General features: G+C 41.2%; 1 protein-coding gene across 6 annotated transcripts in view; it reads right to left on the bottom strand.

Moving 5' to 3' along the window:
* Positions 1 to 13,655, bottom strand: part of mthfd1a (methylenetetrahydrofolate dehydrogenase (NADP+ dependent) 1a, methenyltetrahydrofolate cyclohydrolase, formyltetrahydrofolate synthetase) — a 66,559-nt gene extending 52,904 nt beyond the window's left edge. For 2 of the 6 annotated variants that reach the window (XM_024000544.3, XM_024000545.3), the window contains exons 1-8: positions 11,885 to 11,993; positions 11,301 to 11,436; positions 10,600 to 10,684; positions 8,894 to 8,953; positions 8,737 to 8,790; positions 6,278 to 6,414; positions 3,828 to 3,928; positions 3,344 to 3,480 (exon numbers count right to left, since the gene is read on the bottom strand). In XM_024000544.3, the coding sequence (XP_023856312.1) occupies positions 3,344 to 3,480; positions 3,828 to 3,928; positions 6,278 to 6,414; positions 8,737 to 8,790; positions 8,894 to 8,953; positions 10,600 to 10,684; positions 11,301 to 11,401 (675 nt within the window). In that variant the 5' untranslated portion in view covers positions 11,402 to 11,436; positions 11,885 to 11,993. Of the gene's footprint in view, positions 1 to 3,343; positions 3,481 to 3,827; positions 3,929 to 6,277; positions 6,415 to 7,991; positions 8,154 to 8,736; positions 8,791 to 8,893; positions 8,954 to 10,599; positions 10,685 to 11,300; positions 11,437 to 11,884; positions 11,994 to 12,184; positions 13,500 to 13,519 lie in introns of those variants that run through there. The other 4 variants (XM_070446484.1, XM_070446483.1, XM_070446485.1 and 1 more) reach the window with 4 other exon arrangements.
* Between the last annotated feature and the right edge of the window lie 2,285 nt (positions 13,656 to 15,940).

The following is a 15,940-nucleotide window of genomic DNA, read 5'->3' as shown; positions in this document are numbered from 1 at the left end:
GTAAGGTAGGAGAGGGGATCCGTCCAGCCCCTTTTCCCCAAATTACTGTGTGAAGGAATAAATTCCCTGTAAACTGTAATATTCTCTGCCTCATCTTTCATCCTTACCCGCACCTACAGTCAAATACCTCTTTCACTCCACAGGGAGTTAAGTGTAGCAGGGTGTTGCGTTCCCCCCTCCAAGAGGCGTGCGTGACAGGGAGCATTGCTGCACAGCTATTTTCAGGTCTCTCCTGGGATGTTCGATCGGGCTCTGTCTGGGCCACTCAAGGACATTCAGAGGCTTGTCTCGAAGTCACTCCTGCGTTGTCTTGGCTCTGTGCTTAGGGTCTTTGTCCTGTTGGATGGTGAACCTTCACCCCAGTCTGAGGTCCTGAGCGCTCTGGAGAAGGTTTTCATCAAGGATCTCGCTGTACTTTGCTCCATTCATCTTTCCCTCGATCCTGACTACAATGGTTGTTTAACTAAAAGTTGAGATTATGCTGCGGGACTTAGAGGTAATTTGTGGTTTAGTACGGTACCCTGCATCACCACTTCATTGCTCCAGACCAGCGCAAGGGGGAGTTAGAGCACTGATTACACTTTTGGGTCCCAATGCACTACTGTGTCTCTAACTGACAATGAATGGATGACATAAACCAAATAGAAACTGATAATTGTGCCCGACTTCAAAATTGAATTTCAGTGAACTGAATGATGAAGAAGGTGATTGAATTTAGAACAATTGTGTAAGAGTTGCTATTCCTCTGTCCTGCACGCGCACACCCTGTTTGTTTCTACTCGTCAGTATTACTTACAAATCTGTTGTTACACTCAGGTTTTTATTCTAAGAGAAACGAAAATGTTTGATTATATATGTGTTGACTGAATATAAGCAAGTGATGTCTGCTAAGTAATCAAGTTGATGGCGCAGTCATATAGCCTCGGCACCTACATAAAGCTGAGTGACTCACTTATTCATGGCTTTGGATCTAAATAAATAAGTACCAATATTCTTTCTGATAGTCTTTAATAAAGAAATGCTTTGGTTACCCTAACCTGGAAACCATGTATTATAATAGCCCATTATGGGCTATTAGCAGGACAATATACTATATACAATATACTGCCATCACCCCTCTGTATGTTGATACTTTGTGTTTCAAATCCTATAAATCCAAGGCAATTGATCAGCATTATAAACTTTGTGGATGGGCCTCCCGAGTGTCGCAGCGGTCTAAGACACTGAAAACGTTGCTACAGATGCTAGTTTGATACCCGTGCCGGACGCAAATGGGAGACCCATGAGGCTTTTGGTTTTTCTCCCTCTAAAAACAGAAATAAATCATTCTACATAACAAACTGGCTTTATTTACAAATTAGTGAGAATGTCTCACCCCATGTTCAACAATGGCCTTTTTCTCGCTCACTTTAGGTTATTTGAAAATGAAATAATTTCCAAAATATAGTTTTTTTAAACAAATGTATTATTATTAATTAATTTAGAATTATATAAAAGCCACTTAGATATTCTCATTAATGAAAAATGCCTCTTAGATATTAATTTAGAATACTCCAATCCTAAATCAAATTATTTGGAGGAGAGTCACGTCATTGAAAAAAAAAAAATCCGATATACTGGTGGCCTACCATAGGCGACATGAGTCTCACTAGTGTTGAGTAATGTTCTTATAAAAGTGGTGTAGGTCTTATTTATTTAAAGAGCATATTGAAGCTCTAGGATTTGAAGCATTAGTCTACAACTATTTTAGCACCGTTTCGCGCTGTTCAGAGACAAACATGGGGACTGGTCTTGATAAATTATTTTCACTATCTCCATTTGGGCATTGGTTAGACTACAATTAGGGTGTGGAAATGTTATGCTCTTTGTACTGTAGCCTACTCCCGACTCTCACTTTGTACTGTCTCTGAGCTCTACGGACAATTCCTTCGACCTCATGGCTCGGATTTTGCTCTGACATGCACTGTCAACTGTGGGACCTTATATAGACAGGTGTGTGCCTTTCCAAATCATGTCCAATCAATTGAATTTACCACAGTTGGACTCCAAGTTGTAGAAACATCTCAATGATGATCAATGGAAACAGGATACACCTGAGCACAATCTCATGTAAATAAGGTATTTCTGTTTTTAAATTGAATACATTTGCAAACAATTTTAAATACCTGTTTTTGCTTTGTCATTATGGGGTATTGTATGTAGATTGATGAGGCTGTAACGTAAAAAAAATAGGGGTCTGAATACGTATGTGTAAATATATATATACACATTACTGTTCAAAAGTTTGGGGTCACTTAAATGTCCTTGTTTTTTAAAGAAAAGCAAATTGATCAGAAATACAGTGTAGACATTGTTAATGTTGTAAATGACTATTGTAGCTGGAAATGGCAAATATTTTATGAAATTCTACATAAGCGTACAGAGGCTCATTATCAGCAACCATCACTCCTGTGTTACAAGGGCACGTTGTGTTAGCTAATCACAGTTTATCATTTTAAAAGGCTAATTGATCATTGTGTACATACTAAACACAACATGTAAAGTGTTGGTCCCATGTTTCATGAGCTGAAGTAAAAGATTTCATAAATGTTCCATATGCACAAAAGCATATTTCTCTGGTGCTGAGGAGTATTTCTGTCTGTAGCCCTTTTGAGTGGAAAAACTCATTCTGATTAGCTGAGCCTGCCTCCCAAACGGGCAGGCAGGCTCAGGCCCATGGGCAGGGCATAGGCCCACCCATGGCTGCGCCCATTGCCCAGTCTTGAAATCCATAAATTAGGGATTCATTTATTTATTTCAATTGACTGGTTTCCTTCTACGAACTGTAAATCAGTAAAATCTTTGAAATTGTTGCACGTTGCTTTTATATTTTTGTTCGGTATATAAAGTATATATATTTTTACATACATATTACATCTAAATAAAGGTGCTTAGCCAAATAGAACATAACTGAGCACATTTGTGGAGTTAGCTGATGAACGGAAAAAAAATTATGACAATTTTGGATCTATTAAAAAATAAGCGCACTAAATGGTGGTCAAGGATTCAAGAGGAGTAGACGATTACAAGAGGGGACCATTTCATGCTTCGACAGATGCAGTAAAAAAAAATCAGTGAGAGGAAGGACGTGAACTTTCAACCAAGTGATTATAGGACGCAGTTGGAAAATTGTTCAAGAAGCGGATGGGATGCTAGCCTGATTCCAGATATGTTTGTGCTGTTCTGCCGTCTCTTTATTTCTATCATTGTCACACCAAATGACAGCAATGCAGTTGGCAAGACAGCACACACAGATCTGGGGTCAGGTTACACACAGATCTGGGGTCAGGTTAGATGGTGTTACTTGTGCAGCCAGGTCAGTCGTTTTGGAATGACAGGTGGTCACGGTGGCATGGCTCCATAGAAGCAGGTCGTGCATAGGCGCTCCCACAATCTTGCTACGGCCAATCACCACAGCGTTCTTCCCCGCCACTGACATGCCTATACGTGCAGATAAAATTGGTGACCATTACACATTGCTCCATTTCATTCTCACACACACACACACACTTGGCAATTTTTAAGTGATGATTTTTTTTTTGTATAACGTACATTTTTATTTTATAATGTTATATAATGTAAATGTTGTCAGGTCCGGTCATACAGTATGATACATTTGTCAGTAAAGCACAAACCCAATTAAGACCCTGACAAGCATCCTAAACAAGGAAAACTGCCTTTAAGTATCCAGTTTCGTGCTTATGTGTGTTTCAAGGGAAGTGTTTGTGCATCGTTCGGCTACTATACAATCATCTCCATGGCAACAATAAGAGGTGTGTGACCCTCACCTGTCTGACTAATGAGCTTCATGCAGCCTTTAGGAGTACAGGGGATGAAACAGTCCCCCAGGTCCCCCCGAGAGAGCTTCCCCGCGTTGATACTGGTCAGCCTGAGAACACACACACATACAAATCTATACCATCACATTTCACATGCAACGGATGCTAAGGAATAGGTAGCATCTCTCTCTCTCTCTCTCTTGATCCCCCACCCCACACACTCTTTCTCTCTCTACCTCTCTATAAAACACACAATCAAACAAACAAGGCCGACTGTGCCAGACACACACACACTTCCATAAACAGAGCTTCCGGAAATGTTCCAAACTCCCAATCGGCGGAAGGTATTTTGGGGACATGGATTGATATTGGGGCCTCCTCTGATTTGTGTCATAGTTTGTACGACCTGCAGAACAAATCACTACTGCCCTAAGATGTGGACAAGGAATCAATTTTACTCATCACTCGCCTAAATTGGACCAGCTTGTCTAAATTGGACCAGCTAAATTTCCAAGCTCTCCCCACAGTGTGAGAAATGACTTGCACAAGTCTGCCTAAACACTATCCAAACACCTTCAAAGAGTCCACTCTGTCGCCTCCAACAAATCTTACTGATGCGCCAGCTCGATCACGTACCCTCAATATATTTGCTCTAGTTACACACCAGTGCTTGAATCAAACGGCTGTGTACACACTAAAACAAAGATGGCCATGACCATAGAAGTTGGCAAGACCGTACAAATCAAGGTGGCTGAAACCAGACCAAAGGGAGTCAGATGGAACTGGAAGAGACCGGAGCCTCAGGGAGTGGGTTGTGGTGTGTGTGAAAGTGTTTTTTTTTTATGTGTTTGGGAGTTGTTTTGGGGGGGAGGGTCGTAGTGGTGGTGGTGTGTGTGTGTTGGGTGGGGAAACGCTTATTATTATTTTATTTATTTATTTAACTAGGCAAGTCAGTTGAGAACAAATTGTTATTTACAATGACGGCCTAGGAACAGTGGGTTAACTGCCTTGTTCAGGGGCAGAACGACAGATTTTTACCTTGTCAGCATTATGACCAATAAACATATCTTTTATATATTTACGGCTGACAGACTTATCTTTTGCTCAGAAACTGAAGAACAATTAAACTAAATAGAGACTGATTTCAGCAGGTCATGTTACTCTCAAGACAGGTCAACAGATTGATTACTTAAAAACCCTGGTGACAAACAGCTCTTCACTGCCACTATGAGCTTATTGTGAAAGGTGTGACCGTGTAAGCTAATAGTAACAGTAGTAACAGAAGTACCAGTAGGCTTACTACTCACAGTATAAACAATAGTAATAGTGATAGTATGTTTCGATGTTAATATCAATAGTAGCATACAGGGGTTGGAACCGGTTCAGGGAACAGAACTGAAAACTGGAAAAGAAAGGCATCAACAAACAGGATCAGAACCCGGTACGAAAGTGATCTATACTGTTCTGGAACATAACTGTTATTTTAAAAGCATGTGAACCGGTTAATAAAGGGTTAGGGTTAGAGTTAGGGTTAGGGTTAGAGTCCCACAAAAAAAACACAACAAAGCACCTATGCAAAGCTCTCCCTTTTGTGTCAATCAGAATCTTATTCCATCGTCTGCCTGCCAGCTGAACTTCTTTGCTAATATGTGTGCGTGTAGGCTACCTACCCATCCCCCTCCGAAACATAGCGGTAGCCTACTGACATTACAAACGTGATTCAGAAGATCCGGAGAGTGAGTTTTAATTAGAGAAGAATTGATTAACCTTTCCAGTGCTAGTTAGAGATACTATAGTTATCACATTTCACATTAGATCGATTATCTACAAAAAGGTAAGAAGGGTTTATAATTTCGGTGCTGCTCTGCACACACACGCTTGTTAGCTAGCTAGCTTCTCTGGTCCAACGTTAAGCCAACTCTGAAATTAAATTACATTCAAAGTTCCACCATAAAAGCCATTCCTCCATAGGTATAATTCTGTGGGCCTAATTCAGATAATGCATGTCATCACAAGATGCCCGGTGCTTCAAGCAAAGCCTTCTCGTCCAACCCTCTCGCTCTTTCCCCACCCGCAAAATTCCAGCTGCATCTCGCGCCCGACACTTGGTCTTTCCATCGTGCGTGTACACAACTCACTGAGCTATAGCTTGTCTGCTCCTTAGCAAGCTGCTCTATCCGCACTGCGTGGTTGGTGAAGTCATTTAATGTTGAGCTAAATGTAAAAAAATTAAAATAAAAATAAAAAAAGGATTTCAGAGGTTTAAAAAGGACAGAAAGGAACTACATGAAACAATACTTTTTTGGGGGGTTCGAACTGGTTCAGAACTTTATTTTGCTGGTCGAAACATGGGAAAGGAAAAAGAAAAATGGTTTTGTTCAGAACAAAACAACTGGAAAATGATTTAGGTTCCAACCCCTGGTAGCATATGCAGGCTCCCTGTGAGAGTTGTCACTTACCCATCCACATCCTTTTCTGGGGCCACGGCATTAGTCACCTTCTCTGTGTCCATGGGGTTGATAGAGTCCAGGGGCAGCTGGACAATGAGGCCGTGGACCTCTAGGTTCTCATTGACCTCTTCAATTCTACGGAGGACCTGTGCAGGCCAAGGTTTTAAAGTGGTGGTCAGGGATTGGTGAAGAAGTGCTAGTACAGAATAACAACATAGCCCTATTATTAGAACAATATCATTGTTTAAAAGTTCATATCTGAGGAGTAATCACCGTATCAAACTTGCTTTCAAATGCTTTTCAAGGCCTGTATTTTTTTGCTTAGGTAGAGGATTCAATGCCCCTCTTACGCAAATGTGCTAAAAGTTGTATCCGTATCTATGTTACATTTTAGATGCTCCTTGTTCAGGCTCTTCCCACTGGGCACAAACATCAATTCAACGTCTATTCCACGTTGGTTCAACGTATCTTCATTGAAATGATGTAGAAACAACGTTGATTCAACCAGTTCGTTCCAAGTAGGTTGAAATACACACACTACTCTGGCCGTATAGGGGCATGTACAATACCAGTCAAAAGTTTGGCACACCTACTCATTCAAGGGTTTTTCTTGATTTTTACTATTTTCAACAACTTACAACAATTTTCTAGTAACCAAAAAAGTGTTAAACAAATCAAAATATAGTTTATATTTGAGATTTTTTAAAGTAGCCACCCTTTGCTTTGATGACAGCTGTGCACACCCTTGGCATTCTCTCAACCAGCTTCAACTGGAATGCTTTTCCAACAGGTTTGAAGGAGTTCCCACATATGCTGAGCACTTGTTGGCTGCTTTTCCTTCACTCCGCTTTCCAACTAATCCCAAACCATCTCAATTGGGTTGAGGTCGGTGATTGTGGAGGCCAAGTCACCTGATGCAGCACTCCATCACTCTCCTTCTTGGTCAAATAGCCCTTACACAGCCTGGAGGTAGTCCCACTAAGCGCAAGCCAGATGGGATGGCGTATGGCTGCAGAATGCTGTGGCAGCCATGCTGGTTAAGTGTGCCTTGAGTTCTAAGTAAATCACTGACAGTGTCACCAGCAAAGCACCCCCACACCATCTTTATGCTTCACGGTGGGAACCACACATGCGGAGATTATCCGTTCACCTACTCTGCATCTCTCAAAGACACAACGGTTGGATCCAAAGATCTCAAATTTGAACTCATCAGACCAAAGGACAGATTTCCACCGGTCTAATGTCCACTGCTCGTGTTTCTTGGCCAAAGCAAGTCTCTTCTTATTATTGGTGTCCTTTAGTAGTTTCTTTGCAGTTATTCGACCACGAAGGCCTGATTCACTTATTTGGGCGGAAATTTCTGAGGCTGGTAACTCTGATGAACTTATCCTCTACAGCAGAGGTAATTCTTGGTCTTCCTTTCCTGTGGCGGTCCTCATAAGAGCCAGTTCTCATAGCGCTTGATGGTTTTTGTGACAGCACTTCAAGAAACTTTCAAAGTTCTTGACATTTTCCACATTGAATGACCTTCATGTCTTAAAGTAATGATGGACTGTCATTTCTCCTTGCTTATTTGAGCTGTTCTTACCATAATATGGACATGGTCTTTTACCAAATAGGGCTATCTTCTGTATACCACCCATACCTTCTCACAACACAACTGATTGACTAAACGCATTAAGAAGGAAATACATTCCACAAATTAACTTTTAATAGGGCTCACCTGTTATTTGAAATGCATTCCATGTGACTACCTCATGAACTGGTTGTGATAATGCCAATAGTGTGCAAAGCTGTTGTCACACCAGCCTTCGCTTTGGCTCCCCCTCCTGTACAACTCAGGCATTCGGCGTCGCCGGCCTTCTAGCTGCTGCCGAACCTACTGCTGGAAAAAGCCCTTCACTCATCAACCCTGGACTTGTCTCGTCATCATTACACACACCTGGTTCCAATCCCCACTCTATCACTGTATACATACTCACTCTGCCATTTGTCTTTGTCGGTCATTGCAAATGTTCATTGTTTTCCTGAGAGGAATCGCTCCTACTATTTCCTGAATGCTTTATTTTTTGCACTTTGGGTTCGCACTGTGCCCTGTGCCTTTTTGTTTATGAAGATATATTTTTAACACAACAGCATTTAGGTTTCTTCCCGCTTTGTTCTATGGCGCTTAAATAAACTCAGTAGTTCTAAACCTGTGACTGCCTCCTGCCTACTCCTCTCTACTACCACAGTGACAGCTGTCACCATGGCTACTTTGAAGAATCTCAAATATAAAATATATTTTAAAAAACATTACGCTTTTTTGGTTACTACATGATTCCATATGTGTTATTTCATAGTTGTGATGTCTTCACTATTATTCTACAATATAGAAACGAGTAAAAATAAAGAAAAACCCTGGAATTAGTAGGTGTATCCAAACTTTCGTCAAAACATAACATGGATGTAGTAGCTGTACTTCTTACCTCATCCTCTGTTGCAGTCTTTGGCAGTCTGACATGGTTGGCATTGATTCCAATCTATAGAAATGGTGGCAGTGATTAGCATTAGCATTCTCATTGCAAGTATACATCAAATAGCTAGCATGTGTTGCTATCGACGCTCTGCTGCCACAGTGCTTACCTCAGCTGCGGCTTTTAGCTTCATGCTAATGTAGAGGTTAGAATCCTCTCTGTCGCCCACCTGAAACACACACACACTCCTGTATAACTAACCTTGTGCGGACACACAATTCAGTCCCATTCAAAATCCTATTTTCCCTAACCCTTACCCTAACTTTAACCTAGCTCCTAAAACTAACCCTAGCTCCTAACCCTGACACTAATTCTAACCTTAACCCTTAAACCCCTAGAAATACTATTTGATCTTGTGGGGACAAAAATGTCCCCAGTTGGTCAAATGTTGGTTTGCTTAAAATAAGTCTAGTTAAACACGTCTAGAGATGCACACACCAAATATGATTTTACGAACAAAACTAGAATATACTGTGTATGTATGTTGTTTTATCAAGTTGCACAGCTTCAAATGCTAAACATGGAGCTAGAATGCTCTCCAGTTACACATCAACAACAAACAAAGAGCATGTACCATGTTCCCAAGTCTGTATATCAGCTATCCTACCACAGAGTAAGCTGAGCACAAACTGATGAATCAGTGTAGAAATTAAATGAATTACTAAATGCGTAACTAAATGCAAATGATTCATTGTAGTTGATAAAACAGACGTCATACCTAAGGAAATAGAAAACAACAATCTTCTTGTGGTGTTGGGATACATGTACTCGACAAAACAGTGTTTACAATTTGAAACAAAAAAGAACACTGAAAACGTGTCATTATTCACTGAGTGCACAAAACATTAGGAACACCTGCTCTTTCCATGACATAGACTGACCAGATGTATCAAAGTAGAAGCCATGATCCCGTATTGATGTCTCCTGTGAAATCCAGAAGGGGTTGAAGCGAAGGATCTTTCAGGCTTGAGACAACTGAGACATGGATTGTGTATGTGTCCCATTCAAAGGGTGAATGGGCAAGACAAAATATTGAAGTGCCTTTGAACAGGGTATGGTAGTAGGTGCCAGGCAACCCGGTTTGACTGTGTCAAGAAGTGCAACGCTGCTGCATTGTTTACACTCAACAGTTTCTCATGTATATCAAGAATGGTCCACCACCTAAAGAACATCCAGTCAACTTGGTCCAACTGTGGGAAGCATTGGAGTCAACATGGGCCAGCATCCTTATGGAACGCTTTCAACACATTGTAGAGTCCATGTCCCGAGAATTGAGGCTGTTCTGACGGCAAAAGTGGCCGCAACTCAATATTAGGAAGGTGTTCCTAATGTTTTGTACACTCACTGTATACTCTGTTATTTTGAATGAATTGGGCCTCTGAATATTTAAGCAAGGTTATTTAAGACTTAGAAGGGTTACAGAGAGGAATCGTCACAGTTAGAAAACTAATCAACAGTAAAGTAGCCTAGCAAAGAATTACACTCACACCTTCTAGCGAGGAAAACAATCAACACATTTACCCAAAGCTCATCTAAAGAAGTGTGGGATTAGAAGAGAAGAAAAATAATGAAGAAGTAAAGAAAAACAGCTCAAAAGAACACACTCTGGTAATTAAATAAGGAAGCATACACGGAAGGGCCTTTCACACTACTGTGCAGAGTTGAGCCAAACTGAAGCCAGCTGTACTGAGCCAGCCCTCATTAAGCCTCCACCACAGTTGCTGGAATTGTGCTGGAAAGGACAAAGGGAAGAGAAAACCTCCAAGCAAGCACGATACAGTTGGCAGAATGATGTGAAAAGGGTAAAAGACACACCTGCAACACTACCAGACCTGGCCGGAAGCCAGGGAACTGGCCCGTCATCTTGTCCAAGTCCTCTTTCAACTTTTCCCTCACCAGCCTGTGTTGAACAAGAACAACCACATTGTAACGTTAGTTACACTTTCTATGAAGCTGATATAATGCATTGTAAACACACTCGTAGAACGAACAACCACATTGAAACATTGGTAACATTTTCAATGAAGCCCATGCCCATAATACCTTATAAACACACTCATTGTCTCTACCTTCTTGCCCTTTGTGCTGTTGTCTGTGCCCAATAATGTTTGACCCATGTTTTGTGCTGCTACCATGTTGCGTTGCTACCATGTTGTTGTCATGTTGGGTTTCTACCATGCTGTGTTGTCATGTGTTGCTGCCTTGCTATGTTGTTGTCTTAGGTCTCTATGTAGTGTTGTGTTGTCTCTCGTGTCGTGATGTGTGTTTTGGCCTATATTTATATATATTTTTTTCGATTTTTAATCTCAGTCCCCGTCCCCACAGGAGGCCTTTTGCCTTTTGGTCGGCCGTCATTGTAAATAAGAATTTGTTCTTAACTGACTTGCCTAGTTAAATAAAGGTCAAATAAAAAAATAAGAAAGAACAAAAACAATATAACATTCAGCACTCATCAAACTCCATGAGGCACCTTCACTCCTACATACTGTAATATCACAGTGTCATAGGCTACTCACTGAGACGTCTTGTTGCCCGAGACAACTGTCGCCAGGTTGCGCCTGCCTCCTCTGCATCCCGTGGACCCTAGACGGAGGGTGAGGGCAGCGAAGGAAAGCATAGCTGGCAACTGGAGAAAGATGGATGGATGGATGGCTGAAGAAATGAAGAGAAAGAACAATGGATAGATGGTAATGGGAGTTTAAGAGGCCCAAAGAACAGAAAAAGGAACTGCATCCACCACAACTACAGTGCAACAGATATCCCATGATGAACAATAGAAAACATCACAAGTGCCATTTACAACTATAATAATAATAATAATAATAATAAATTACATTTGTAGAGCGCTTTTCATTTACAGATGTAAATCACAAAGTTCTTATAGTGCAAGCCAGAACACTGCAAACCCATACAACAACTGGCTCAAAAGATACTACTACTGACTACAACCATGACTACTTGCAGAAGTTGTTAAAAACATGCAATGTTGCAATATCTTATAATAATGTAATAATAGATTACAACTATATTATTATACAATAATTGTATTATTTTTGTTATTATAAATATTTGAAAAGTAAGAGACAGAAAAATTACTTACCAGAGTTAATGCAATGTCCAGAAGTGGATCTAGTCTCTTGAGGACCAGGTCAGCCACCAAGTGATCCACACTCCAACATAGTGGTCTAGGCAACTCCTCCTATCAGTGTCTGTGTTCTGTTGGTGTGTGTGTGTGTGTGTGTGTGTGTGTGTGTGTGTGTGTGTGTGTGTGTGTGTGTGTGTGTGTGTGTGTGTGTGTGTGTGTGTGTGTGTGTGTGTGTGTGTGTGTGTGTGTGTGTGTGTTGTGTGTGTGTGTGTGTGTGTGTGTTGTGTGTGTGTGGTAGCGCCCACTCTTTCTCACTCTCTGTCAGTGCAACTGGGGAGGCTTCCAGCAGTATCTTATCACAGTCTATGGACTTTTCCGTGGCATTCCTGCCTACTCCGGATTGAACGTGAACTAGGTACATACATTTCTCCCTTTCAAGGCTATTGGGTTAGAGAGAGGGTATAACATAGGGAAAGTTGCAACTCGTAGGCTCAAACCAAAAATCCAGGAGGAATGGAGTTTGGTTAAACAGAAACCCAAAGGTTAGGAAGTGTATTGGGCCGTCCCACTACTGGGTCTACTCCCAGCCAATCAGAATCCATTCTGACAAGAGAGTCTGAAATGTTTTTGGCAACCAAGCTTGTTTTTTTCCCTCCTTTACTACCAAAAGTCGCTACTTTTCCACAGAGTAAAAGCAATTATTTGTATCCAAGGAAGATTAATTTAGGTTGCTTTCTCTTCGGGAATGAGCCTGCCCCTCTGCTTTCTCGCTCTTTCTCTTTCAGCCATAACTTTCTTTCTCTGCCCCTCCTTCTTCTGCATGCCAAAGACAGCAAAACAAACTCCCGCGAGAACTCAGCTTTGGACGGCGTAAGAGGAAAGGCCTGGGACATGTTCATTAGGCACCAAACAGGAAAAAAACTGACTGGAACAGGGAGGGACTACCGCGGCTTGTCCAGTAAGTAACACTTCATTTCATGTTCCATTGCAAAGCATTTTGAAACATTTTCCATTGTATGCACTAACGAACGCAACCTCTGCTAACCCTGTTTTTTCTCTGCGTGTACATTGCAATAAATGAGTCAGTCTGATTTAGGTTTGTCCAGTTTCACAACATGGCATAACCAAAGCCTCAGTGTTGACCACAGTGGGTGTTATGCTGTGGGAATAATCTCCACTACTACAACCAACACATTCAATAACCAGACTAGACTTACTGGAGTGAGTGCAAAGGTCCTTTTGAGTTACAGAGAAACAGTTGCTGAAAAACAACACGATTTTCCAATGGCAAGAAATCTGGAGAAACAAACTTATCAACAGTTTGCATTTGGGTAGATGAAACCATGACTTGAAAAATAAAAAGCTCCATTGGGCATTGCCTTAGTGTACATGTGTACTTTTCACTAAACCTATTTGACCCCATTTTTTTATCTCTTTGACGAACTCAGTCAGAGGAACCGAACAGAACACACTTACAAAATGGAGCCATGATGTGAATTGAGCATTGACGCCAGAATACTTTAATTACATATTGTTTAAAAATGTATTTTCAATTATTATAAATATTATAAAGGACATTAATGTCAATGCTTATAAATTTTCACAAACAACAATGACCGCTAATCTTCAACAGAGACACAATTAGCCTACCTGTAAAAAGTGCGTTCAATCTGCATTTTACATATTTATATCACTTCATTGCCTCTGGTTTTGCTTGGTTGGTTTTAATGCCTTTTTTCTCATGTAGTCTCCCACTCCTCCAGCTGTTCGATAGAGATAGTAGCCCTCTTAAGAACCATAGCGCCCTCTAGTGTTTACTTACTGAATTACAGTGGTTTCGAAAACAGTACCACCATACATGTGGACACCCTTGGTCATTGCAAAAAAACAGGCATAATTTAACGTGCTCCTACAAGGATTAAAATGATCCTGCAGGTTGTCTCTAGATTTCTTAAAACGTTACTAACGGGAGATTACATCCGCCTGTTAAAACACACTTGATTGAAACCAAAACCCCACAAGAATAATCCAATAGATCTCTTGCTGTTTCCATGTCAAGTGATATGATACTAGACAGCTGCGTCTATGTTCTGTACTCCCGCCTCCAATGAAAAATCAAACTATCAGGACTATGGGAAAAATTATTAAACTGCTATAGTACTTTTCATAATACAAATTGTAAAGCGCTTCATAAGCAAACAAACAAACAATAATGCAGGTAGATAAACTAGCTAGCTGCATTAGCTAGCTAGCTGCAATATATAACTTTTTGGGCGACGCAACCAAATTCAAATAGAAATGTGTGTTATAGATCTGTCATTATCATTGTAAGCAAGTCTAAGAAGCGTTAGATCTGTACTATGTGCTCTATTTCTATGCTTTCCTTAGATTATTATTTTTTGCATATTTTATTTTCAGTTTTGTACACCAGCTTCAAACAGCTGAAAATACAATATTTTTGGTTATGGGAAATATATTTCACAGAGGTTTAGATGGTACAGTGATTCTCTACATGCTTGTTTTGTCACAATATGAAATTAAGTGAACTATTAGAATTTTCTACATAGTGCATATTTAAGTGATTTTTTTTTTTTTTTTAAATACTACGAAATACAGCTCTCTCCATTTTTGAAGAAATTAATTTGTTGAAAACTGTTCAACTATTGTTTTTTTCTCTGAGTCAACTACTCACCACATTTTATGCACTGCAGTTCTAGCTAGCTGTATTTTATGCTTTCAGTACGAGATTAATTATCTGATCCTTTGATTGGGTGGACAACATTCATGCAGTCAATTCATGCAGCAAGAGCTGTGATAGGCTGGATGACGTCCTCCAGAAGTTGTCATAATTACTGTGGAAGTGGGTGAGAACCATGAGCCTCCTAGGTTTTGTACTGAAGTCAATATACCCAGAGGAGGACAGAAAATAGCTGTCTTCCAGCAACACCATGGTGCAACCCCAGAGAGTACTTTTGAGGCTACAGTAGACATTCATTGCAAAACAGTGTGCTTTAATCAATTACTTGGTGACATGATAATATTTAGTATATTTTATATAAAAATTATAACTTTTTAAATGTGGTGTGGGTGCGCGTAATGATTGTAACAGGTGTGCGCCATAACGAGCAGCCTGGTGACCTAGGCCGGAGAGGGAGCACACGTGACAGTACCCCCTCTCCGACGTGCAGCCCCAGCTGCATGACGCTGTCCAAAATGACGATCCCGGGGATCAGGAGGGGACCGGTCACCTCTGCTAAGGCACGGGAAACCTATCAGTCCGGCTGAGACGTGGGAGCATGGCAAACTAGAGCGGCGGAGAGAGCATACGTGATGGTACCCCGTCCCTGGCGCGTTCGGCTCCAGCCGCAGGACGCCAACCAAAGGGACGATCCCAGGGATCAGGAGCGGACCGGTCACCCCTGCTGATGTGCGGGAACCTGACAGACCGGCTGAGGCATGAGAGCCTGACGAGTCAGTGGAAGCAGGGGAGCCTGGCGATCAGGCTGAGGCATGAGAGCCTGTAGCGGCTCCCGGATCCGGCGTCATTCCCACCGAAACAACAAAAAAACACTCCCTGTTGCTTCCCTTAGGTGAGGTGTCATTCTGTGATGAGTGCGCTGAGAGTCGGGAACCAAGTTCAGAGAGTGAGTGTTTTAATAGATAAACGTAACATAATACAAAACAAGAACACACGAACAACGCACAGACATGAAACTGAAACAGAAACAACGACGCCTGGGGAAGGAACCAAAGGGAGTGACATATATAGGGAAGGTAATCAGGGAAGTGATGGAGTCCAGGTGAGTGATGACAAGCAGGTGCGTGTAACGATGGTGACAGGTGTGCGCCATAACGAGCAGCCTGGTGACCTAAAGGCCGGAGAGGCAGCACACGTGACACACAATCTTGTAATTATTCTACCATACTGCCATAGGAGTTCACCCTTTTCATTTAATTATGTTAATCTATTATCTATTAATTGAATCTATTAATATATATTAACTCATCTATTAATGCCAAGGTGATGTTTCAAAATTTCTACTTTAGATTGAAGATCATAAACTAGTCACA

Source organism: Salvelinus sp. IW2-2015, linkage group LG14, assembly GCF_002910315.2.
Source record: "Salvelinus sp. IW2-2015 linkage group LG14, ASM291031v2, whole genome shotgun sequence".
In the NCBI taxonomy this organism is placed as follows: Eukaryota; Metazoa; Chordata; class Actinopteri; order Salmoniformes; family Salmonidae; genus Salvelinus; species Salvelinus sp. IW2-2015.
The sequence above is the reverse complement of the archived record's forward strand: the minus strand, read 5'-3'. Positions and strand labels throughout refer to the sequence as shown.